Below are 26227 nucleotides of genomic sequence, written 5' to 3'. Positions count from 1 at the left end.
TCAGTAGGTAGGCTTGGCTCAAAATAGAATAAGAACAGAGAGCCAAGAGGCTGCTTTGCCTCCTGAATGTCTGTTTGGCAATGTTTACCACGGCTACCACAGTGCTATTGCACCTTTTGTGCTTACCACCAGCAAGGAATACATTCAAACTCCAACACCGCTCGGCACAGAGAGAGAAAACACTATTAACAAACTTCATGGTCGTTTAAGAGGTCTGTTTATTGGCTGCAGGGTCCAACACTTACTTCACTGCTGCCATATGCAAAGTCAACTCCCATTTTTGGTGCACAAAGGTTCTCCTTGCTCTTTGCTCAAGGGGCTCAGCACAGCGCCAGCATGACTTTCAACCTATCATCTTTTAATCAACACCGATGATCAACGAGGCAAAAAAAAGCCCAAACCATGCAACATGTGTTAGTCTGATAAAATTAGGCTCAGAATATTTATATATTTACACAGAGAACGTTCAACATTGTAACCTGCTTGCAGCCTTGTTATTATCTTGACCAAGCATCCAAACAGCTACATTCTGGTGTAATATATACTCTTTTGTTAAAGTTTGGTGTAAAAGCTACTTATTTCACAATGCCTTTCACTGGATTCTACCGCACCTATTTTTGACACAGAACTTCTTCACACTAGCGCCACACACTTTCAGTCACACCTCACAAAACAAGGTAAGGCATTCACAGATATCCAACTGCTGTGATCACAAGAAACCCATTTCCCAGAGCTTTCAGCCATGACCTCTGGAGACCATGAGAGTCTTTCAAACACAAAGGGTGAGTCTGTAGGAGATGGCCGGTTCTTCCAAGAACTATAAGCTTGTCATTTCTTGATGCTGCTACACACAATACAGACAGAATTTAAGACTACTTCATTAATTTCCTAAATAAAAATTTGTTCTTAAACCCCACTGGACAGCAAGAGCGTAGGCACTTCTGTAGATTTTCTCTTATATCTATCTTTAGTAAAGGGGAGGCTTTAGACTAGAAAATACAGGACAAGCCATCATCTGGAAAGGGAAAAACTAATGATTGGAAAGAAGCAGGTCAACGGTCCAAAAGTGTAGACACTTTATGTGGGCTCCACACCATATCCATGTAGAACTTCAGTGACCAGATGGGATTCTGTACATGGGGGTCTGCCAGAGGAAATCTGTCTGCAGAGCCAAGGACTTCACTGTTTTAATTAAAACTTGGTGGAAGAACATACTTTGGGAAAACCACTCTATTGTGAAAAGTCACCTGTGCAAATAATTCTCTCTTCTGGAAAGCACATCATGCCGAGAACTGGAAAACTGAGTAACAGCAATCCAGAGCCCAACATGCTCAAGCCTTGTAAACAACGAAGACCAGGAGAATAAAAAGAGAAGGAAAGGAACCCACACAAACAGGATTAGCCAGGACAGCTGAAAAATCTGTGGTGTTTCTAAAAATGGCTTCTTCTTTTACAAGGAGACTTGGAACCCAGCCTATGCTGGTTGGCAATAAGAGAACATGATTTCACCTACACAGTCATGTCTAAGGCAGGGCAATCATCTGCTAATACAAAATAACTGATTTAAGAGCTTTCTTTAAAAAACAAAGGCTTTTTACTTGCTGACTTTACAGCTGTGAAAACCTTTTAAGTGTGAAAATATTTACATCCTTGCATTTGACATTTATCAATATACATCATCTATGGATAGTTCAAGTGGTAAGACTCCATCTCCGGAGAGAGTGAATAGGCAGAAGGATGGAAGAAGTTAACTGAGTAATGAGGTATGGTGGGATTCTGTAAATAAATAAAGCTGTTCTGCAAAGCTTCCCAAATGTGTTAACTGTGCTGCTTTCTCAAGCATCAGCTTAACTAATGAAAACCACTGTGCTCCAACAGTTAAGACATCAACAGCCATACAGCCTTTATGGCATGCAGAACACACCAGTTCATTCCTCAGCAGCTATTTAAATGGCCAACAGAGGCTCAAAATGCTTTATTGCTTAGGAGCTACAGAATTAAAACACCTCAAACTGAAAAGGTGAGAGGTTCCTACTAACATTCCCTATTATTTTTTTGGTATAGTGCAATAGCATGCTAAGGGCTCAGCTATGCCATTGGGGCCCAAGCAAAGCTCTGATCACCTTCCTTGTCAATCTGTCTCTACAAGGAAAATAAATTATGATTTTAAGGTTATGTTCAAAAGGAAAACAAAACATGGATATTTTTTTCCCCTCACTTCATAACAGGAAGTGGGAACCAGGGGTGATACATGAGAAGTCTAGGTGAGTTATTTAGAGGAGAATCTGGCACATTTATTTATTTCAAAAAAGCACTATTGACATTCAGTAGACTTTTTGACCTCTGTTTTCAATGGAAGTTCATCTGGGCATAACTGTAGCCCTTTTCTACTAAAAAAGGTGAGTCTTCAACGTACCCATAGCATATCCACTAGCAGGATACAATAAATCAACTGATTTTTATTAGGACATTTACACTGAATCCTTTCAAAGACTAGACATCGAAATCCACCCACGTACATGTAACAAAGCAGAGGATACCTCCTGCATAATAGACATAGGATCTGAGCTGTACTTACTGTAATGCTGCCTTCATACTAATATACTAGTTTAGAATCATTCTTCATTTGCTCTGAAGTCTTGTGCAGCAAGGTTTGCTCAGCCTTTCAGACCACATGAAATGAAGCTACCTAAATGCAATACATGATACCAAGAAAGCATGACAAATTACTGTCAACTGAAGCAGTACTAGGCACCTACCACTGAGGTTCCAATCTGGGTAGATTTCCTTTTCATGTGTATTATTCCTCTGGCTGTTTGACTGAAAGGTATAAATTGTGACTAGTAGTACAAATATTAACCCTCTCTCCTTTCCCTCCCCAACTAATACGTATAGAAACACCGAGCACTGGTTTGCCCAGCCCAGCAGCATGGAAGCGTAGAATAAGGAACATCTTGAGAGGCTTCAGAGTAGGACTGGTCTTTTAGCTGAAGAGTGGCTTAGCATGAGGAGAGGAAAAATATCTGTATCGACTGCCAATAGGCACACGCCCTAGGGATCTCAGGTACATGCCTCAGCTGCCTAGCAAGTTTTTAAGAGGCCACTTCAGCTGCTGATTTAGGACTCTACCTCTCCCCCCCCCAACTCGGGAATGAAGCTTAGGCACCCAGAGAACATGCCTCATGTTTGACCATGTGAACACCTCACACACAGGCACAACCAAAAACTCCCATGGAGCAAAGTTCAAAGGCTGCAACATGAAAAGTGGCTGTGCTGGTAATGACAAAGTGAACTTTTTTCTAATGCTGTTGCAACACATGTGAAGCAAATTAAAAACTGGTCAGCCAGGCCTGTCATGCACTCATGCTGTCGGTGTCAGAAATGCTACCATCCTGCAATAAGGTGACTGCTTCCAGGCCTAGCCTCAATTAAAAAAAAAAAAAAAAAAAAAAAGGAAAACAAAACAAAAAACCTCCTTACCATGTAGGATTCACCATGTTGGGCTGAATGATAAAGTTAGTCTACCTTTATGCTGAAGCGGAGCTATTCCCATGAAACCTGGCCTGAGGAAAAAAAGCAGAAAGTCCTATTTAAGAGGTTAAGTCATCTGATGTTTTTGAGAGAATAACAACAAAGCACTTTGGGAAAGAAAGGCTGGCTCTGAGGGAGACAAAGGTCCAGGCTCAGAGCATATGCCATTTGCTAACTGTGGCAACAGCGTTCAGTTTAGGTGCTTGGAGTCTGAAAAGTGACAGAAATGGCATTTCTCACTCTATCTGTGCATGTACTGAAGCATCACATGCTCTAGGTGACATGCTACCCCACCCTTTGCTGTGCCAGCTATGCAGTTGTAAATAAACCAAAGCACTGACTGGCTTCCATATCAAAACAGTGAAGCTGCCTGCAGCAGTCCCAGTATACCACCAGTTAGCTTTCAAATATCTAGGACAGCAGAGTTTTACTATTTAGAGAAAGCTGCATTTTACCTGTAAACATAAGGCTTTTTTCCTGAGAGCTCCTGACACACAATTTTCACACCTTCCACTATGCTATTTTTAGTCACTTCTCAGAGCAGAATTACACTTCCATCTTTTGTCTTTCAAGAAAACTCTCCGTGCGTCGGCATGTCACGGTACAGCAGAACACCACCAGGAGATGAAGGATCCAGGCAGGCTGCCCCACCGTTAATGAGTTCTCATGCCCCCCTTGGCTACAAACGCTACCACCAGGATGACTCTGCCTACTCTGAAGTCCAGTGCATGCAGGAGGATGTTGTTGGCTATCGGTAAGGTTTTTAAGTTTTGGAGTCCAATTCCAGCCTCCTATTTTTCCAGTTTAGTCTCAAGCTTCTATCAACTCAGCTCACAGAGAAAAGCAGCATTAGTTCTGCATATGAACCTCGGCTTTACTGTAGCAGCACATTTTAGCCTTCTTTTCACTGGCTCATCTTCTTAGCCAGTTCTTGAGGATGAAAATGTTGCTGTTCTTTGGTAGATACAGAAATCTGTCAGCAGCGTTCAACTGTCCTAACACTGACACATGAACAAGTGGGAACATTTTCAGCCTCTTTTCAGCTCTGACGTGACCCGCTGCACATACCAAAAGGGCTGTGTATCTTTGTAGGATCTTTTTCCTTACCCTCCCTCAGTAGGAAATGATTCCCCTATCCCTCCAATCCCCACATGCACGCACACATGCTCACACATACATCAAGCCAGAGTGTATGGGCCAGAGTCTTACGGAACCACGTTCCTTAGTACATCATTACGAAATCCTCTAGTTAGTTCTCCCAAAGAATATGAAGTTTTAACACGTTGTGTACTTATTGTTGGTTTCTTAGTTATAAACAGAGTAACAAACTGTCCATAAAGCATCGACTTGTTTTAAACACTGCCCCTTCTCGTTTGATCTTGATGAAAGTCCTCTTGCAGGCAGCAACACTCGAGCCATGTACTGCACGTGTGCATACGGTGCGTGACAGCAGAGGAAGGAAGAAAGAGGCACTTTTGATCGGCTGGTATTCTCGGACTTCCCTTTTTTCCTGCGGAGGTTTATGTTCCTGACACTAGATGGTAGTGTTAGCACAGAAAACCGCTGTGGTTAGGCACTTGGCAACAAGGCTCCAAGGCAGTGCCCGCTCTCTGCTATGTCATCAGAATTGGTTTCTGCCGCACTTCCAGGATATCTGGGCAAGGGAGAGAAACAAAGAGATACAGCAGACTTAGGCGGCTCCTGAAAGTAGCCACAGTACCAAAAAAGCATTAAGAACTGGAGATGCAACTGTGGGCTGCAGCACAGTCCCCCTCTTGTGCCACCAAGGGAATTTAAAACACAGGTATGCAACTTTGCCTATTAAAGTTCAATTTAACTCCTCCTCAGCTGCACCCTAGTTGAGAGATGGTAAAGCACAAATATATCCCATCATGCAGAGATGGCAAATGATGTACTAAGTATAATTTATACTGGGATCATGCAACGTGCCAGATACAGAGCAGCAGCATCTTCCACAGAAACAAGCCAAAGGTTTCCCTTTCTTGAATGGGAAAATGTATCATCCTCAAGACCTTTAAAGAGACTTTTGGCTCTGAAGACGTTGGCACAAAAAATTCTACCATTTCACCCATTCCATACCCCAAAGCCTACATTTCTACACTCAAAAAGCTGCCACAAACCTACTTTTGTTGGCTCCTTAGTTCCATATTGTCCAAATGTGACACAACACGATCCTGTAACATATCTGTCATAATTGTGGGCATCTTTTCAAATGTAGACAGTAAAACCAGCATACTGGCAAGGCAGTACATAGCAATATCTGGAAACTGGGTGGCTACCTCCTTTTCAAGGCTACATAAAGAATAAAGAATATGGGAAAAGGGAGCACACACTTAATTAAGAGGCTGATCACATACAGTTGTACAAGGGGGATGACGCGAGTAAAAATTGATCCACAGCTCCAGAGGGCTCTCACCACACTTGTAAGGACTGAAACACAGTGGAATGAGTACAGTGAAAGGCCACAAAGATGATTAAGGGATTGGAACCTCTGACATATGGGGAGAGGCTGAGAGAACTGGGATTATCTAAGCATGGAGAGAAGGCTCAGAGCAAGGAAGTCTTATCAATATGTATAAACTCCAGACATTTTAAAATGTACTTTGATCACTACCACTGGGAGTTTCATTTCTTACTGCAGGCTTCCCCAGCTACCCAAGGGAGATGAGCATCTTTCACTTCATCCTGCCCCATGAGTAACACTCCCGCTTGCTGGAAAGCTGCCACTGGTGCACATGCATTAATTACAAAAAGGTGCTGGAAACCAGCCCTATCCCATGTGTCAAGCAAAAGGAAACACAGGCAGTGAAAAACTACAGATTAAAATTCTGCCTTACAGCCCAGACATTTAATGTCCTATTTCTGTGCATCCCAATGTATACACCAAACTAAAGCAATCATATGTTAAACAAATTAAGTCTCAGAAAGGATGTTCCAGCTCAAAGCAAATATTTGAGCATGGAGGCATTTATGCCACCCACTAAAACAAGTATTAAATGCCAGCAGGAACAATACATCTTCTGTGAACTTCAAAAGTGCCTGTGGTGAGAGAGTGAGCTTAGTAACTCCAGCTAACTAGCTGTAAGATTATCAACACAATTATCATAATGAGGAATAATTATGTATTTTGCTGAAATGGTAAAAATCCACCCTTAATTACAGAAGATGAATTTTTACTGGAATCTGTAACTTCTTCTAAATTGAAATAATTCACATACAGTGAAAGGACAAATGTAGAAACACCTCTTCACTAAGTATAATTTCCACTCCTACCTTATCAGCTACAGTTTCCTTTTCTTTAGAGCAAATGCCATGCTACTTTTCAACACACTTCAAGATCTCAGCCTGCCAACGAGGACAAGACTACAGCTGTTACTATTACACTAGCATAATACAGCCTGTGTGTCCTGGTTTGAGCCAGGATGAAGCCAGTTTTTCTTTTGCTGATTTTTTTTTTTTTTATTTCAGTGAGCTTTCTTCAACTAGCAACTGCGTGTTCTGCTAGGTTGATAAGACACTGGAATGTTTTTGTAATTGCTGGGCTCTCAAGGTCGTGCCTTTGCTCTGCCGGCTCAGACACTACGGGGGGATCTGTGGTCCCCCCGCCCCGTGGGAGGCTGGGTTAGACGAACAGCAAAACTGGCCAGAGATATTCCATTCCATATATCTACGTAGGCTCGGGGGAAGGTCGGAGATGACAGAAGAAAACTTCCTTCCTTCCTGCTTCGCTCTCTCGCCGCTTCGCCTTGCCTGTCTATCTGCCTTCCTTTTTCTCTCTTTTCCTCTTTCTTTTGTTCGTGGCCGGCGTCTGGGAAAACACCATCTGCCCATCATCATCGAACCATCGACCTCAAGCCCTCCTGACCCTCGTAACTCTCTGCCTTCTCCAGGAGCAGCTTCGGGATTCCTCGGAATTGTCTCATCTGAGGGAAGTGCTGTGGGAGTTGCTGGGGGTGGGGGGAGGCGAGAGGCTTCTGCCACACTTTTGTATAATCACTATATATATATATATATACACTCTAACATCACGTATTAATATTCTAAATAAAGTTGCACGGTTCAGTTTTCAATCTAGACAAGTCTCTTTTTTTTTTTCTCTCTCTCCTTCCCTACCTGGGTAGGAGGGGGAGGGGATCGAGAGCATTGTTGTCCAACTGGGTCAAACGTTGACACTATGACATCAATACCCATACTATCTTCTCATCTCTCTTAGCAGCAGATTAACCTGCTTAACAACAGATTTCCTAACTCCTTTTCTTTTAGCTACTTTTCAGGAACAGTCTGGAAATAACCACTATGTCACAGATTAGTTTTCTTCTCCAGTGTGTCTCTCCTTTTTAAACCCAGACAAGAAAAAGCAGACACTGATCAAAAGCTCACAATCCAGACAATCCTACTCAGAAGTCATCCCATCTGCTGGATAGGAAGAGAAGGAAAAGGTTAAGTTCTTAGAGGAAGTAACAGTTATAAGGATCTTTCAATGTTAGATGAGACTGGACTTTACATTACTCTGGGATCATAGCTAATTTTGGTCTTGATGTTGGAGTTGAGCAATAGTTTTGCCTAAGATGCTGCTGTGCAGCTGGATCAAACTTACTTTCTGCCCATAGTGGTCAATGAGAAGGCACCTCAGGGCTTCACTTCAAAAGAATAAACACAGTGGATAGCAGCACTCAATGTCTGTAAGAAAGAAACTGCCACTGCTCTCAACCACTGCTGCTTTCTCAATTTTCAAACTTGTCTAAAGAGTCCCATAGATACTCTCATATCACAAGCTGTATCCCTGAAAGGCTAGCAGGCTTACTGACAGATTTCAAACAGACCAGTTGTTTTCTCTAGTTCACTTGTATTTGTAGGCAGACAAGACTTACCTGGATAAAAATCAATACTTCAGTACTGCCTGCAGACTGTAAACCCCAACTTATTGTGCTACCCTAGCCCAATTAAAGAAATTACTGTCATTAATGCAGCAAGTGGCATAGCTATACAAACAATATGGGGAACTTCAATTACTCATGGTAGAACACAGCAACATCCTTAGGCACCTGATGGATTTATGGGCAGTGTGGGCACTTTGATCAGTCCAAGTGACTTATATGGAAGCTAAACCTAACAGTCACAGATGGCAAAGGAGGTCACTCCAAATTCCAGAGCTGCCCTTCTGCAACCCTCTCAGTCACAGATCCCTGCTACAACTCCTGCTGTCAGTGGATGGGCTCACAATGAGTTGCCTTGACCTCCTGAAACGGACAAAGTTTTAATTGCAGTATTAGAGCAACTAGCGTTCCTCTCAAAGTTTGTCAGAACAATCTACCAACTTGTTGGAAGCTTTGCCTGTTTGGTTTTGGGCAGAACTGGCCCAAAGCCAGAGAACAGGGTGACACTACTCCACTTTTACACACTGATTTGCTGCTACAGTATTTCCCTTACAGACAAATACTTATTCCTCCACCTTAGTAGCAAAATCCCACAACACAGAAGGGTGTCTTGGAATCAAAGGACTCTCTGTGTATACACAATGGAAGTCAAAATTCACCTGTTAAAATTCGATGCAATGGCAAAGTGATGTAAGTTAAGTGTGCATAGAGTAGAAAGTTTTCATCTGTTCTGTTCAGCTTCAGCCACGAGCCCACCAGAGATCGTCCTGTTCCAGACAGGGACCGCGACCGCAGGTTTGTCGCGTTGTGCAGATCTGTGAAGGTAGAAGGCAGCAAGTTTAAAGTGATTCTGCTTTCTGTGCTTTATTGGAAGACCCAATGAAAGCTTCTGAAAGTAAAAAAAAAAAAACAAAAAAAAAACCAACAAGAAAAGCCTACTATTCATTGTCTAGAGAGAAATCCCATACCGGTCACTACTATTATTATTTTTAATTTTTGTAAATCACTCAGATCTGGCCCAGCAGAGAATTCATCATTTACATTGAAGATAATTAATTGTATCAGCAGCTGGCAGCAGTTGTCAACAATTATCCACTAATAGACCAGCCAGGATAGGGAATGAAGATTTTGCTACCACACTGCACAGGCAGAATCCTAACCCAGCCTTCTCTCATATACAAAATAGAATATCCCTACAATTAGGTAGTTACTCATGCAGAAATTCTTCAGTTTAAGAGAAGAAAAACTGTATCATGAATATAACTGACATCTGCAAGATGGAGGAAACATTAGAGGAAGCAAGACAGTCAGCATTAATAAGCCAGTTTATCAGATTTCCATGCAACCCCCACACCAAGCCTGGGAACCTTCAGCAGTGCTATTCCCATAATTACTGTAGAGCTCTACAAATAACATTTAAAATAAAAGGATGCTGAATCCACTGTAGGCTAGAGGTGTTTTTTATAGCTGAAGGTCTTTGCCACAGCCAGGAACACATATGCCATATACTTTGAGTGTGCCTAAACTTTCCCTCCATTCCCCTGTAAGATTCAACCCCGTTCCACAGTGCTAAAAGCAGATGTCCAAGTGAACACAATAATTCTGATCCAGAGCAATCCAAGCTCTGGGACTCATTTGTTTAAAAGTGGGTCCTGATCCACACAAGGTGGTTCTAGCACAGGAAAAATACATAATAGCAGCTACTCTAGGAAGATGTTTACCAAGGCAGGAGCTAAAAACCTCTTGTTTTCCCTCCTTCTCTATAAATGTGTATAGCCAAGCAGTCTATTCCCTCCTCCCATACATCATCACTATGCAAACAGCACTGTGGTGATCAGGCCAAAAAGACCTGACTCCAGTAGCTGGAATAAGCCCAATTCTGCTGCTGCATCATGCCTGCACACAGCAGAAGTGAGTGAAGTGGGACCTCATGGGCTGCCACTATCCACAACATGTCTGTCTGCTCTGGAAGCAGGTCTGCAGCAGCACTGGCCAGACCAAGGACACTGCTGATCTTCAGACAACCAAGTTTTCCTCCACCCACAAAGTCAAGATACACACAAAGACCTCTGCTTCTACAGTTCACCCAGTGATGGGCTTTTTGAAGGTGGCTTTTCCTTTCTGAAACAAGAGAATTTCACCATTGCATCTCCTGAGCAAACACTGATAAGGGCATTCAGGTTTCTGAAATTTGTAAATAAATCTCATTTTAGTTACTTTTCCTAGTTGAAATCTCATCTTTGAACACATTAAACTTCCGAGCTGTTAAAATATTCCTCTATTTTTAGGACCAGGAACAATAAGGTAAAAATATATTTATAAATAAGTGAAACCACAATTCTCAGTATTTTATATGCGTGCTACAAAATATAAGGAAAACCTGAAATTTGTTTACTTCTGTAATATGTAAGAAAGAAGAGAAAATTAAAATAATAATAATGTTAATAATTATGATGAAGTACACTAGGATCAGACCCTGGAAAACAATCCTTGAGCAGACACTACCACCACCCATTAGAGCAGATAAATGCCTTGAACTCCATTCTATCCTGTGTAGTCTCCAGGAGAAAGACAATAAAAGCAGGACTTCATCAGGGAAAGCTGCCTTTTCTCCCCACATTATGTAGTAACAGACCCAGGTCCTACCCTTTCCCTATTAAAACATGTTAAAACACATCTCATTTGAATGAAAAGATGTTTTTGGATAGGCAAGTTAAGGAAAAAGAGATAAGGAAAGGTTTTTATTGATGCAACTGATAATTAGTTTCAACCACTTTAAGCTGCACAGAATTTGAATTCAAAATTATCACTTAAATGTTTTGTTTGCAACACTTAAGTGTTTTAATATGCATTTCTATATTAGGTAAGCTGGCCCAGTATCACTTATGGGTAGTACTACAAACAGAACTTGTGATCTGGAAACTACCTCTGTGTTTACCTATTAGCATGCCAACAGATAGTTAGGTCTTTTTTTTGGCTTTGCTACCAAATAGTTTTCAAACACATGAAAAGCAGTTCGGACTTCAACATTTGTGAGTTTCCCACCTAACAAAACTGTGATATGATTGGCTTTATACAGTATATTCTGCATCAGACTCAATTTTTTTATCTTGTTGGTTGTTTCGTACAGAATAACTAGAATTCAAAGGAAGAGTTCCACAAGGTGTTAAACCATTATATATATATACAAATCAATTAGGTTTTCTTTTCAGAGAGCTTAGAACTGATGCAAAGCCAGTTGAAGCAAATGCCGTTTCATCAATATTAAGGAACTCTGAATCAAATCAGGGAATACAGAGAACTTGTCCCTGAGAGCATGCTCTACCCCACTACACTGGGATATCTGGAAGAGAGACACCTGAGAGTGTGTTATTTGTGAAAGGGAGAGGATGTTTCCTGCTCAAGTTTCTCTCAAATGGGTCTATATAAAAAGCTGAGATAAGTTTCAAACATATGTAGGAATTGTTGGTCTCCAGCCTTCAAACAGATGCCAAGTCTGAGAACAACCTCCATTTCAGAGTGGCACTAGTGTTGGACTTTCTGTGGAGCTAGGTTCCTCACACTGCAAACCTTGAGTAAAATCCAGCATAGGGATCCCTTTCCATAGCTCTGTGCCCTCCCCAGACAAGTCTGCTTAGCTGATACCACTTCTCTCACCTCCACCATCATCATCTCTGAAGAACTCCTCACTGTCATTTGCTGAGTGGGATTTTTTCATTTCAGCAATTCGATTTCGGGGCACTTTTCTCTTGAGGGATGGGGAGAAAAAGGATGGGCGATTGTTGCGTTCTGGGGTTGGCGGTGTGCTGAAAGAAGTGACCTGAAAGGGAAACACAACAAGTGCTAGAAAAAGTTTTGTAGAAAAAGTTTTGTTTAAAAAGTTCTGTGCTTCCAGGAAGAAATAATCAGTCTCAAATATGTGCCACAAGGCAGTCGTGTGTAAAACTCAGAATCATGACTAATGTCTAGCTGTAAGTTTTATCAGTGGCCAAAGAGTGTCCAGTGAACAGTCATCTCAGCTTCAAGATGCTCATTAAGATGAAAATGCTTTGATATATCACCACCCTCAACTGTTATGTGAATAATGAACAGCTCTCTCCTCAGATGATCAATTTAAACAAGTATTTATAGCAATAAAGAAACAAAAACCAGATTAATCATTTAGGCACTAAGAAAAAAAAAATCTTATTTTTGCTTGTTGAAATTGATAAGACTATGTAACTTAAGATTTGCACTGGACATACTTAAATTCATTTCTTTGGCAAACACAAGGTAGTAGTTTCCCTGCTTAGAAGGAAAGGTTACAGAGTCTCTGTGAAGCAGGGTCACAAGGCAATTACTTAACCCAAGATGCTGATGCAACAGCAAAGTCAAGGTATAATTATATTTATATCCTATTTCAAGATGGGATGGGGAAAAACAAGTTGAAAGGCTCCTGATGATTTGGCTAGTCTAAGTGATTGCAAATGCAAGGATATAATTTTCTATGGTGAAACACAGGTTAGGGATGAAACTACAGAAACACCCATCCTTCAGAGCAGTAGTTGCTCTTGTGTAAACCAGTTACAGTCAACCAAAATTATTTCAGAAAGAACTGGAATGCACTGCTTATGCTAGTACTATGTTAATAGTCTCATTTCAAATGACAAAATAAAAAAGAAAACTACTTTGCTAATGGAGGTGAAAAACTTTTACCTCATCCCTCCTTCTTCATGGTTAATTTAATAATCGTATAACTCTTCCTGAGATGAGAACTGATACTGCTCCCATCTGTCCATAATAATAAGGAGGGAGATGACATGTGATGACAGACAAACCAGGTTGGTGTTGCACTGCAGAAACACTGTGTTGTCCCTCTAATGCTAATGTATAAAAAACCCCAACTAACAAAAAAAAACAACAACAAACAACCCACAACAAACAAACCAAAACCAAACAACAAACCACCCCAAAATCCCAAAGCACAAGCGTTCTACTATCCAACCCATCCTCTCTGTAGTGCACTTGATCTCTACTTTGTGCTTCCCTCTCTCTAATTCTGAAACCTTTTCATATCACACCTGGAGGGAAAACCAGAATCAGACAAATTAGCATTAAAACCATTAGCAAAAAAAATGATAATACATTATTCATATGTATGCTGACATTCTCCACTTGACACTGGAAGTCTTGGAGCCAAAAGTTCAGGAAGTCCCTCCAGGCCTGATTTCTCCAGGTTACATCCCTATGGTAGAGAGCAAGCACACCCAGCTCACAAGCGCTGTGATGGGAGCTCATTTTGCCTTTTAGGAAGACAGAAACCAAATCACACAGTTTGCTTGGAGACCTTTAAAAGCAGTCCTGCAGACCTTTTGAACTACACAGGTTAGCTATGCTATGCAGGAAATCAGACTAGAAAATCCATCAGGAACTTCCCAGCCAAGGTCAGGACACATCTGTGCAGCTATTTTGAAGGCATGTTGCCTAATCTCCATTAACTAGGTAAAATGCCTTAATTGAAAACAAGTCTCAGAAGTGAGTAACACCCAAATCAGCATCTACGGGCTAATTCTATTGGTATTTTACTGCACTTGCATTAAAATTAAGCATATGCATAAACATGGTACTGCATCTAGTTCTGTAATCTTTGCTTTAATGTTACACAGGCTTCATATTGGCAGCATTTCACTTGTGGCAGTATTTCCTACAAGTACCCTTTCCTATGAGGTCTAGCAAGCAATCTACATAATATATGAATTCCATATTTCTAGGTAAATCCCATCTTGTACAGAAATGGAATCTATTAATTTTCATAGAGAACAGGTGGAATAATTTTTCCTGGCATCAACATTGCTGCTGTTTCAACAAAACACTCCTCCAGAAGTATGAATCATCCAGTCATCTCTGTATTCAGTATTTGCTCAAGGGAAACCACCAAAAATCCATCTGCATATGCTGTGTAATTTCAAATTATACACAGGCAACACTGAGTTCAGAACCTTGACGCAAGTTAATCCCAGCTCCAATCCATCTACTGGCTTCAAAACATGTTCATGCTTAACCATCAATGAGTATTTCTGTCTGCTACTTACTCTCTCATGCACTGGGGATTCTGGGTTTGAATCTTCTTCTGTCCCATATGGTGAAGTGTCACCAGTAGAAACTCTGCTCACTGCCATCTCTGCGTGTCCTTTCCCTTGCGGCCCTTTCATTCTGACAAACTCCATGTTGCTATACTTATAAAAGCCGAAAGACATTCTTTGAGCCATCTTAGCTGCAACGCTCACCTACAATGCATCAAGACAGGAGAGAAAACCACGTAATATCATCATCTCCATGTTTATTTTTTAAAAAATAACATTCTCTGAAAGCAGTTATCTAAGAATGAGTCAAAAACAGTGGATAATGGTCATTCTCTTGATTCTGAAGATGCATTTTAAACCACAATTTGAAGTGAATTCCAAAAGGGAAGCAGTTTTACAGAAAAGAGTTCAGAGAAGAATCAACTCCTTCAGCTACCCAAAAAAAGCAGAGTTACCCAATGGCACGCTTAAATAAAAGGGTTTTATCCAGACCCACAGAATGTGACACACCACAGCACACGCAGGCACATGCACAACTCAGCCTGTGTAGGGGCACTCATTTAAATCCAAAAAGCAACAGACACACAAATCAGATGCCCCGAAGCAGCAAAGCTCAGGGCACAATCGTGGCCCTACTTTGTGGCAAGTCAATTCAGACATGTCTGCGTCCATCTTGTCAAGCCCAGAGCACAAAGAACCAGCCCCCATGCACGACAAACCTGCATCGCATTGCTCGCCGCAAAACCCTGACAGCTTTTGAACCCTCTCAACAGACAGAAGGGCCCAATTTCCAGTTAACACAACTGAACTGAAAACTGAACTGAGAACTGAAAAAAGGAACAGACCAATATGAAAACAGTCAAGGTTTTTCCAAGTGAAATAAGTAGGACTTATCCATAAGTTTAAGGGGTTTATTACAACTCTCAGCAGTTAATTGCCTGAAAGGGCCAAGATGCTCATTGTGTACAGCATGCAACTCATAGTGCACTAAGAATTAATGGGCACAACTGAAATAAAGTAACCTTCAAAAGCACAGACAGCTTGCTTTTGTTCTAGTAAAAGGTCAAATTTCAAGTTTTTCCTTTGGTCATAACTGAGTATTTGATGATTTAATTTTTTTTTTTTCATCTAACAAAGCAATGTAAAGTAGTAGCACAGTCAAACAGGGCATTCCTAGGCTACAGGGTGACACTGCCACATTGAATCTTGTCTTTCCACTGCAAGGGTTTCTTCTTATTTTTCTTCCTTCAGTGATTCTGCATTCCCATTTATTTTAATAACCCACTTGCTGACTGTGAGAGGCCATAAGATGATGGTGGGACATACACAAAATATCAGTTTCATGTTCTCTTGAAAAACTGCTTTGAGAGTGTAAACTACACACATTTAAAACAGGGAGAAGGGAAATTTTTCAGCATCTTTCCCAAAAAGTGTAGGGAGAAAGGAAAATTATGTTTACAGTCACAATAGGTATTGGCGGTGTTTCATTGTTTGTGTTTTCTTTTTAAAAACTGTCTTCATAGTAAATGGAGAGGTTTATTGGCTCTTGCACTCCCTTGTCTTTAGCACTAAGTACTAAATTTTAAGCTTCAAGTGCTGTCATTTCATGTTTCTGTAGGAAAGCAAAGAAAACATCCTTCTGTGGCTGTGAAACTGCAGTGACCTGCTGGAAATACCATGAGTATAAAACAAATGGAAGAAAAGCATGTTTTACATATAGCAAGGTAGCTATCAGAGTTTAAGATCTCCCTGAAAAATGTCCCTTCTCTGGAGTATCTAGAAATATCTGTGAACTTTCAAGAAAATGAAGGGGCTCCCAGAACTCTGGTATTCGGATCCATTCCTGTGTCGTGCTCTTGGCTACTTATCAACTTCACTGGTTCTGGCAAAGACCAGAGTCATATATTCTGATCTGAACACTTTCAGCTGTCTGAGCCAAAAGCACTAGCTTTCAGGGAACTTTCAAAGCCAAAAAGGACAGATTACAATGCAGCTGACTTAGCAGGACAAAAAGCTAACAGTGTCAGCAGCAAATTAAAAATGTGATCAGAGTCTCACTGTTGCAAAGGATGTTGTCTTTCAAAAGTGCCTTACCCTGTTGTCATAGACTTTCTTGAGTGCTTCATAGCGGATGGACCCCTGAAAAATCACCCCTTGGAAGGTGTTGCTTTTGTCACTGGCCACCAGCTCTACACAGACCATTTCTCCTTCTCCCACAGTCATGTCACTGAAAACCTGCCAAAGATGCAAGATGAAATACTTGAAGGCAAACTGCAGCTGTCAAACTTAAAACATATTCAGATACCCATGATTCTCCTTAGGTTCAAGGCACTTTCAATGCACATGGGAGAAAGCAAGGGAGCTGTATTGCTCTGCTCCAGCCTTTCAAAAAAAACCTCTAGACTTCAGGCATTACACAATGCAAACCATTTACTGAAATAAGCAGCTCTCACACCAATCTGTCTTACTTAAGCCCATCATAAAGACAGATGATAAATCCAGGTTTAAGCTCAGATTTCAAACAGTAGAAAAAGAGGAAGGTTGAATAAAATAAAAATTACTGAAACTAGCCAAGAACATTTGTTCAAAAGGTGCAAGAAAACAGCTAATCAAGACATAAGACTAGAGTAGGACAAAATTGCTGCTGCAACAAAGAACTCACCTCTTCAAAACTGTCAATCATGAAGAATATGTTGGGATAGCTGATCTTTGACTCCTCTCCTTTGCTGTCCATTGGGTGTTTGCTAGGAGATGCAAACACTTGCTAAGAAAGATATGGAAAAAAACCAAACCATCATCTTACTTAAATGCACACAGGAATTAATGCACTGAATACAAGGCAAGCCATACAAAACACCACAGTTCAACACTGCTCAGTCAGCCAACATTTGCAGTTCTACTATAGATGCGGGACACCCTACAGGCAAAGCTGAGCTGGTTTCATGTTTTGCAATAATGACAACACTTGTCAAATATTTGAATTTCCACATTCAAGTTATCAAATACCAGTTGCTTCATGGTAAACGTCCCTCTGTGTGCCTGACCTCTCACCATCCTATGGTACAGCTGAGGCATCCTCCTTTTTGTTAACAAGGAAAACCACCTTGAGCTGCCTTTAAGCTACTGCAACATACTGTAAAGTAAAAGCACGCAAAGAAAGTGACTGTGGAGTAAGCTGACCTAACATTGTTTGTTTGCACAGTTAATTTAATTGTTATAGTTCACTTAGTACTATGAAAGATCAACCTCAGGAAAGGGAAGCATGGCTCTCAGGAGGACAAGCACTTGATTTCTCATCCTCATCTTCTGCTTCTGGTTCTCTCTCTATCCACTGTGCTTCCTCTTGCATGTTCCTCCCTCTGAAGCAGTTCCTGAACTCCTTTGGTCCTTTCACTCCTCAAAACAACTGCTGTTTAAGTAACTACAAGCTTTAAATGTTATCATTCCAACAAGATTAACAATCAAATAAAGAGGAAGAAGAATTCACACCAAGTAGCTGTCTTTGCTTCCACCTTTGTTTACAAAGATTTGAATTAAAGAAACTGGTCAAATCTTAGCCCACTGTGAATGTGTTGAAAGCTCTGAGTTTGTCCAGATTGTCTGGCTTGTGTTACTATTTCTACAAACAATTCAACACAAAACATGACTAGGGGTAGGGTAATAGATATTCATGAGAGAGTTGCTTTTCCTTATTTGTACTTAGGAAGCCTACCTGCACACTTAAATACAGCTTATTAAAAAGAAAGGTTGCTTTATGACAAGAAACAGCATTAGAAAGAGACAAGACTCCTCAAAGACAACACTTGCACCAATGCCTGAAGTAAGGACATCTTCCAGGCATTCTTGTTCTCATGCAGTCCAATGTAAAGCAAAAAAACAGCCCTAAACTCATCTCCAGTGAGTCACATCTGAGGAAAATACAGTTTGTAGGGATCTTATTGTTAAGCCAGCAAAGAATCATTGTAGTCTGCAAAATAATTTAGGGTAAAGTCAGCCTTTCTCAGGCTGGTTTTGTGCCCTAGGTACTACACTGGTATGAAGACAGCAGCTCTGTCAGAGCTCTGGACAACACAGCAAGTCCTGTCCCTGAACAGGGCTTCACTTCTACCTTTTCAACATCTGGCTGCATGCTGATGGGATAATGTATGTTTTCTAAAGCAAGAACCACCAGGGCAGTAATACAGCTCCAGAAGAGCTGGCTTTTGTTCCTTTAAAATTAAGAGCATGGTGCATGTTGCAATGAAATACCCTACTGCAAATATGCTTCCCACAATATATACAATTGCCTTTTCTATATCCATAAATCAGCTTTGTGATGCTGAAATGTTACTAGTGTGCATTGGTAAGTTTTAATGTGTGCCAAGTATCTCCTAGGAAAGGGGAGACAAAGAAAAATTTGTAAGCAGTTCCACACTATAAGCCTCTATGAATGAGGAACAGAAATCACCCTCCTTATTCTGAACAATGCTCATGCAGTGAGGGCAGGTCTCTCATCCTCATCTTCCTAGTTTTCAAATCTGCACGCAATATTTACAGATTTTTGTAAAAAGAATTTTACTAACTGGGGTGAAATATGCATCAGTAAACAGTGGAAACTGCAGTGAGAAATAAAAAGCTTACATCAGTGGTGTAATGTGATGTCTCAACAGCCCCAGAAAAAGGGAATTACGCACCTAACTAAAGCAGATTATAAATACAATAATCAGTGTCCCTAGTTTTGTTTGTAGGCAAATCAAGAATTCTTTTAAGATGGTAAAACAAAATCAAAGGATTTAAAAGCTTTGGTTTACCTCAGGTAAAGTCATGCACAAGCAGCTGAATTAGCTAAGGAATGGAAACACCCAGGAGAAAGAGAGCTTTAGAGGCAACAGCAGCCTTTAAAGAAGAATTCCTGCTAACTAGGAGAAGCTGTTGCAAGATCTGCTGGAAGCTGAGTGAAGATGTCTGCAGTTTCTTGTTCCTATCCCCTCCATGCTTATTATTCAGTCTCCTCCCCCACACTAACCCCTGGATTAACTGTATGCTGCACACAAGCAACTGTTAAAACCCTCTGCTACAGAGTTGGAAGGAACGAGCACTTTTTAAAAGAGAAAACAAGAATGTCATAAAACAATTTAAAAAAAATACTAGTAATCAGTAAATTGTCTACCATCTAATAGCCCTACATCACAGATTTACCCTGAAGGCTTCTCAGAACTCAGGCCTCATACAATTTCATGTTTACCCTCAGATTGGTTAATAGCTGATCATACTCCTCCACAGCACACATCCACCCCTTGCCTCTAATCCAGTAGGCAAATAGATAAAACTTGAAATCATGCAGAGGTCTTTAAATTGTTTTGAGTGGGGCTATCAAGGACATTTAGGTCTCACATTTAGATGCCTGGCAGGGAATGTCAGCAGACAAAAAGACTTGAGAGCTTGACAAGGATGCACCTATCAGAGCACAGACTGACAACCACTGCCCTGCTTTAGACACAGTTTGTAGGATTAAGTAATACTGGATGCCAGTCTCTTATCCACAGTAATAACAAGGTGATCTCACCTGAGATTTCTTTTTGTGAATGTGAATATCTCCTCCATCGGAGCGTGTGCACACAGCACATGTCACCACATAATCCAGCTAAAACAGGGCACGAGATAGAGAAATACAGGTTTAGAGTTAGAAAAACAAAGCATTCATGTGCGTGAAGCAGAACACGTTCTTAAATTTTTTAAGCTGTCTACCTAAACAGTAAGATGTTTAGGTGTTGCCATTTTCTTTATTTGCTTTGCTATACTGAAACTTCTACAATTGTCAAGCTTGTGTTTATTAACCGAGTGATAGTAACTCAGCAGAGATGCTTGTTGAGGTGCACAACCTGTGGGTGAAGAAACTCCTGTCAATATTGTTTAATGCTAGCTCACTGGAAAGCTGGAGGAACAAGCATCACACACACACAAGCATACTTGGAGGTAGAAATGGAAAAACTACCCTCCCTTTGAAGAGGAAAAGCCAGAAACACAGATGAACACCAGCAACACATTAGAGAGGTCAGAAGCCATTAATGTAGCCTGCCAAACAACCTGAAAAAACCTGTAAGGGGCAACAGTAATAGCTCTGGACAGCAAAGCCCAGTTATAACAGCATCTCTGAATTCTGTGGCAAACAGATTCTGGTTTTATTCAGCATCAAATAAATGCAGAAACTGCTCTCTGCAGAGAAGTTCTGCAACGACACTTTTGGGAGGAAGCAGAAAGAATGAAAACAATTTATTTTCCAGGATGTGTGCAATGAGCCAACAGTGTCTCATTCCGAGATCATTATCAACAAAACTTTAAAGGGATCTCAAATTACTACAAGTAACATTCAGCTTCCCTAAGGGCCAAATTAGCATATGAAATAACTAAAAAACCTATGAGTTAGTTAAAAAAATAATTTGTACTAGCTTTGTGTTTGCATCACCACCAAAAAAAGTTTTATTAAAGTTCTGATGTCAAGACCAGCAAACTCCCAGTGTGACACGTAACACTTTTACCACATATCCCCTGAGCAGTTCCCTCTCTTAGTTCCACCAGTATTATGAATGCTAATGGAAATGTTGCTTAACAGTTTTGTTCACCCTCAGAAACTATGCAACTTAACAAAGCCTTTAATTTCACAAAACTGTTCCAGAGCTTCACTGGGAATATTTAAAGTTTTTTGAGGAAAACTATTAGGACTCTACCGAAAAATAAACATCTCAGTTTATGTCAGTTTAGACTCTGAAAGGAAAAATTAACACCCTGTTTTCTTTTATCCTCCAGAAGTGTTCAAATCCTCCAAGCTAGGCAGGAAAGGGGACAAACATTCCAAGAAACCTCTCTAGCATAAATATCTCATGAAAACTAGATAAGCATCAGAGTTACCTTCTGTAGGATGAGGTTCAGGTAGACACTCTCTTCCCAGTCAATGTCAGGGTCTCCCAGGCCAGGAAGTTTCTTAGAATCTCTCCGGTAAACTTCAACTTCAATCTGCTAAGAAAATATCATGTGTCCTTGAAAAAAAAATTACCTAAAGGTACTTTAATGCATACATAAAACTGACACCAGAAGCTGCATGTTGTGTATCTTCCAACTGTATTCTTCTGTCAGAACTGGATTTTGTTGACTGTGGAAGGCTTTGCATGGAAGAAGTGAAGCTGGGGGGACAGGGGATGTGAAGGAGTACAGGCAAGAAAGGCAGGTCTGTGCATGGACACCCCAGTTTTGGAAGCAGCTTCATTTATTCCTCACAATGGACATGTTCTAGCAAAAATAAGAGAAATCAAATGCGTGCTCCACACACTTATGTACTTGTCTTAACATGCTCCCTTGGAACCACACGTGTCACCAGACTAATGCTTATCATTGACCAGCAGATGAAAAATCTCAAATAATCCCCAAAAAGCTCTACAGGCTAACATATTGAAGCAACTGAGATAAATATAAAACTTGACTTGATGTAGTACACAGAATAATACAAAATAGTGACAAGTACCACCCTTAAGAGACATCAGAGCTATGCACTACACCCTGACAGAATACCTGAGAAAGCATTTGTTTGTCAAGCACCTTTTTTTGTTAATATAACAATATACTTTAACAGGTGTTTAAGAAATATCTAGAATACTGTGACCAGTTGATACCATTGCAAATAGGGTAATTCATTAACTTTTTTTGCTTTGACTGGGGCAGAAAAGTAGGGTAGAGCTGATTTGCTAGAAAACAGATGGTCATGGAAGTCAGAATATGTGAAAGAAATCAAATGGAGTAAGATTAAGCCCTTAGAGTGACTGTGTATTCAACTCCTCTGGGAAGCATAAAGCTAGAGGACTACAGTATAATGAAGAACAGTGAAACAGTACAGTATTTCAGGGTTGATACCATCATCAGTTAACATGAAAACTGAATGTACTGTTTTCTGTAATTAATTTTTTTAACTGACAAATGTATTTTAAAAATGCCTCATACATCATCATTCCCTTGTTTTGTTTCTATTCCTTCTAAAGTTTCTAACCATGAATTTTCTATTGGCAATATAATTGCACAAACTAATGAGAATTCCTGTAAAAAACTTAAGATGTGAGCAGCCAAGGGAAATAATCCAATTTAAAATAATCTCTAATTAAGCAAAGGTGATATTTGCACTTCCGTGCCTAAAAGCCTAGAAACATCACTTTCACAACATTCCAAAAATACCCCGTGATCTGCAGGAAAGATGCAGCAAGAGGACTAGGTGAAGGCAAGACTGAGCAACTGCAGGGTAAAATTCCAGCCCTAACACCAGGGTAAGAGAGACCAAGTGCCCAGCAGACACCACACCTCAGCTTCTTCTGCCTCCATATCCACAGAGCCTTTATTTCAATCCAGGCAGAGTTTAATCGTCTCTTAATGACAAAGTTCAAATCTTCCTTTGCAGAAGTCAGCCACTGTTTTTTCCTGCTGGTGAAATGAATTCCTATGCTGAACTACTTCTCCCCCAGCAATTACAAAGCCATTGCACAACCCTCTCACAGAACAACCTCAAGCCCTGTAACAGATAACGACAGAAAAAGGGTCTTTGTTTAGTCACTTCTTCCCTATACTCTAATACAAGGTAGCACTCCTGGGCAGTACAAATTGCCATGAATCGCTGCCATGGCTCTTCCCTGAGCCAGGTACTTAAGCTACACAGTATTCCAAAGGAAATTAATTTATGAAATTTAAGAAATTCAGTTTTTTGCCAGGCAATAAATGGCACAGGCTACAGATCTCTCTGTTCAACAGGTCATACCAGGCAGGACAGAGATGACCTCTTCCAGAGAAAAAGAAGCCGTCAGCAGCCAGAAGTGGCAGAGGCAGCAGCATTTGTCTCACCCCTGAAGAAGAAAATGAACTTCCAAATGCTGTCCACGGTGCTGGCATCTGCTGGATGTGTTTTGCAGCTCTTGCTTGTGTTCAGGTTAAGCGTCAGGGGAACAAACCAGCCTCACTCAGCATTAGGGCAGCAGTTGGACCAAGAAGCCAGTGTTTTCTCCAGCAGCCAGTGGTTTTGGATACCTTACTTTCTCCACTGCAGAATAAGGATCTGCTTTATAAAACACAACAAGCCCTTGCCAGGGTGTTCTAACAAGCAGCACAGCCACTCCCCACCTGAATGGTAATGTACCTCACTGTGCAGGCATCCAAGTTACAAATCACTTTTGAAAAAAATCTCACCCCTGACCTCATAAACAGCTCTGCAACATCTCTTTTACTCATTTCTAAACATTTTCTCCAGAAACAGCATCCATACGGCACCTTGGCATAAAGCAAAGTGCTAGATCTGGGTTGGCTTAAACAGCACTTTCCAGGGGCTCAATTTCCCATGCAAGTGCCATAGCTCACAAATTAATCTCAGCCACCTTCCACTGCCAGGGTACCAGGCAGGTGAATGTGGCCACGTGATATTACATGAAATAAATCACCAGCCTTGGTTCAATGCATAACAAATGATCCTGTTGCCACCAGCACACTGTGCAGTCTTGGGTGATGCCAAGGACATAGGAAAGGCTGGGGCTGACTCCATTTAGACCCTGCAGTCACCTGCTCAGCATTAGCCAATAAAAGCCAAACCAGTAATTTAAAAAAATAACAACAACAACAAAATTAAACACTCATACAAAGAACTTTAAACATGAATTTTCACCATTCCATACATCTTAATCACTTCTTTAAAATCAGCAATCTAGACTTCTTGGCAGGTTGAACTCATTTGTCCACGTCCCTAGGAGGCTTGCTCAGCATCTGTACACTTATCTTCCTGACACTATGTACAAGCACCACATATGCCAAGAACACAAAATCAAAGCCTGAAGCCTCAGGAAGCCCCATTACTCAGGCTCCATATGTGCAAAAAGTTGCAGCTGTAAGATCCCACAAACATTGTAGAAGTAGCTACCTTTAGCTGTCATCAAGGGATTTTCTTTAGTTAAAGTGAGTAATTTCAAGAGAATGTAGGCATTCAGGATTGACAGCATGGGAAACAGAAGACCCACGTGTTCTCTGTTCTGGCCCTTAAGTGCTCAGACTTTGACAAATAGTGGTGCAGTCAAAATCTCAATGAGTGCCCAGTTAAAGAAACCATTACATGAGTTAGGTAAGTCAGTGTTGTCAGAGCTGAGCACGGTGTTTCCTGCATGAAGAGAAATACCTGCTTTACAGAACTGTTGCCTTATTTTTATATGGAAATTGCACTGTAAATGTGAGCTTAGTTGTTCTTTATATATAAAAATAATATATGTGTAAATAAAAATACAATTTCCTAGGATACCTTATGCTTTTCTTTAGACCATGGTTTTGTGATATTCTGGGCTTAATTCATGTTGTCATGTTCGGCCTTCTGGAGTTAAGAAATTATAAAGACTGGAGAACATGCTGGATTTCAGACAGCTGAGTCCTCCCAAGAAAATGAGTCTATCTCAGCAGGGATCCTGGAGACACTGGGTCTTTTTCCAGGTCTGCTGCTGATTCACTTGGCCATGCCTCACCTCTATGCTCCTTTATCTGGCTTTAGATTAGATGAGCCTTCCTGCTAGCATGAAAATCTATTAATAGAAAGAACTAAGTAAATACTAATTATTTATTCCCAGTGAAATCCAAAAGCTAACCTGGGTTTCTTCATTCAAGTTGATGACCCTTCTACAGTTTCAACAAGCCATAATTGCCACATTTATGAAGTTTTCACAGGCTTACCAAGCTAAGGCTGTAAAGGGGAATTACATCAGCTAGGCTGACCTACGTGTCACAGACATTTTATCTTGTTACTTCTTCACAAAACCCAGTTAATCACATTTGACTAGACAGTGCCTGGGAAAATACCTTACTTCAGGAACTTGTTCCAATGATTAATCATCCTCTTGGCTGAAAGTGTGCAACTTCATTTAATTCAGCTGCTTTCCTTTTTGCCAGCCTCTGGCTCTCCTCATGTCTATCTCCACTATACTAAGAAGCTCTTTAATGCCAGGCTTCTGGTTTGTTGTGTTTTTTTTGGTTGTTGTTTTGTTTGGGGTTTGTTTTTATTTTGTTTCATTATTATTTAGCTTCCATATCAACCAGACAAAATTCCTTTAGGGGGTCTCATAGCAGGGCAGCTCTGCAGATCTTGTGCTCCTTTTGCATCCTTCAGTTTTATCAGTACTGGAATCTTCTGGTACTGCTACTGCACTGGTATACACACTTACTGCTCCCTCAGGATTGCACTTTTTCTGCACAGCAACGTAATAATATGCTAAATAACTTACATTATGTGCCTTGTCTGTCATTTCCAGAGCCAGTTATGCACCCCTGGCACTGAAGTATTGAACTACCCTAACAAATGAATTCTCATTTCCCAGGGATCAGGCTGTGCGGTCCAACGGTCACATCCTCCTTGTGATTTGTGCAGCACCAGTATGTGCCATCGGCAAATCTGAATCCATTCTGATTTAATAATCCCAGTCACCAGTCCCTGCAGAGCCCCCCCACAAACACCTCTGCCTGATGTAGTGTCCCTCTTGTCCTGCTCCATTTTGCCACTCCTTTGAGCCAAGACCCCTACCATCATCCTGCTTTTCCTCAGGCTGTTTATTTTCCACGTGTGGCCAATGTTCTGGCTACCTTCTGCATACTAGTCAAGCTAGTTAACGTGCATTATTTCTGAAACTGCTGTCAGGAGCCATCACCTGCACAAAAGGAACACCCTGAGCGCAAAGGAGCAAAGCATCTATTGACAGTGAT

At 40.8% G+C, this 26227-nt stretch overlaps 1 protein-coding gene across 4 annotated transcripts in view; it reads right to left on the bottom strand.

Moving 5' to 3' along the window:
• Positions 1-200: 200 nt before the first annotated feature.
• KIAA0930 (KIAA0930 ortholog) overlaps positions 201-26227 on the bottom strand; it is a 79214-nt gene continuing 53187 nt past the window's right edge. For 3 of the 4 annotated variants that reach the window (XM_051608934.1, XM_051608937.1, XM_051608938.1), the window contains exons 3-10: positions 21380-21487; positions 20037-20114; positions 17154-17255; positions 16586-16726; positions 14501-14695; positions 12087-12249; positions 9089-9244; positions 201-5185 (exon numbers count right to left, since the gene is read on the bottom strand). In XM_051608934.1, the coding sequence (XP_051464894.1) occupies positions 5145-5185; positions 9089-9244; positions 12087-12249; positions 14501-14695; positions 16586-16726; positions 17154-17255; positions 20037-20114; positions 21380-21487 (984 nt within the window). In that variant the 3' untranslated portion in view covers positions 201-5144. The remainder of the gene's footprint in view (positions 5186-9088; positions 9245-12086; positions 12250-14500; positions 14696-16585; positions 16727-17153; positions 17256-20036; positions 20115-21379; positions 21488-26227) is intronic. The other variant, XM_051608936.1, reaches the window with a different exon arrangement.

The sequence above is a fragment of the Apus apus genome, chromosome 1 (genome assembly GCF_020740795.1).
Source record: "Apus apus isolate bApuApu2 chromosome 1, bApuApu2.pri.cur, whole genome shotgun sequence".
NCBI lineage: Eukaryota > Metazoa > Chordata > Aves > Apodiformes > Apodidae > Apus > Apus apus.
This window is presented reverse-complemented; position numbering and strand designations above follow the sequence as displayed.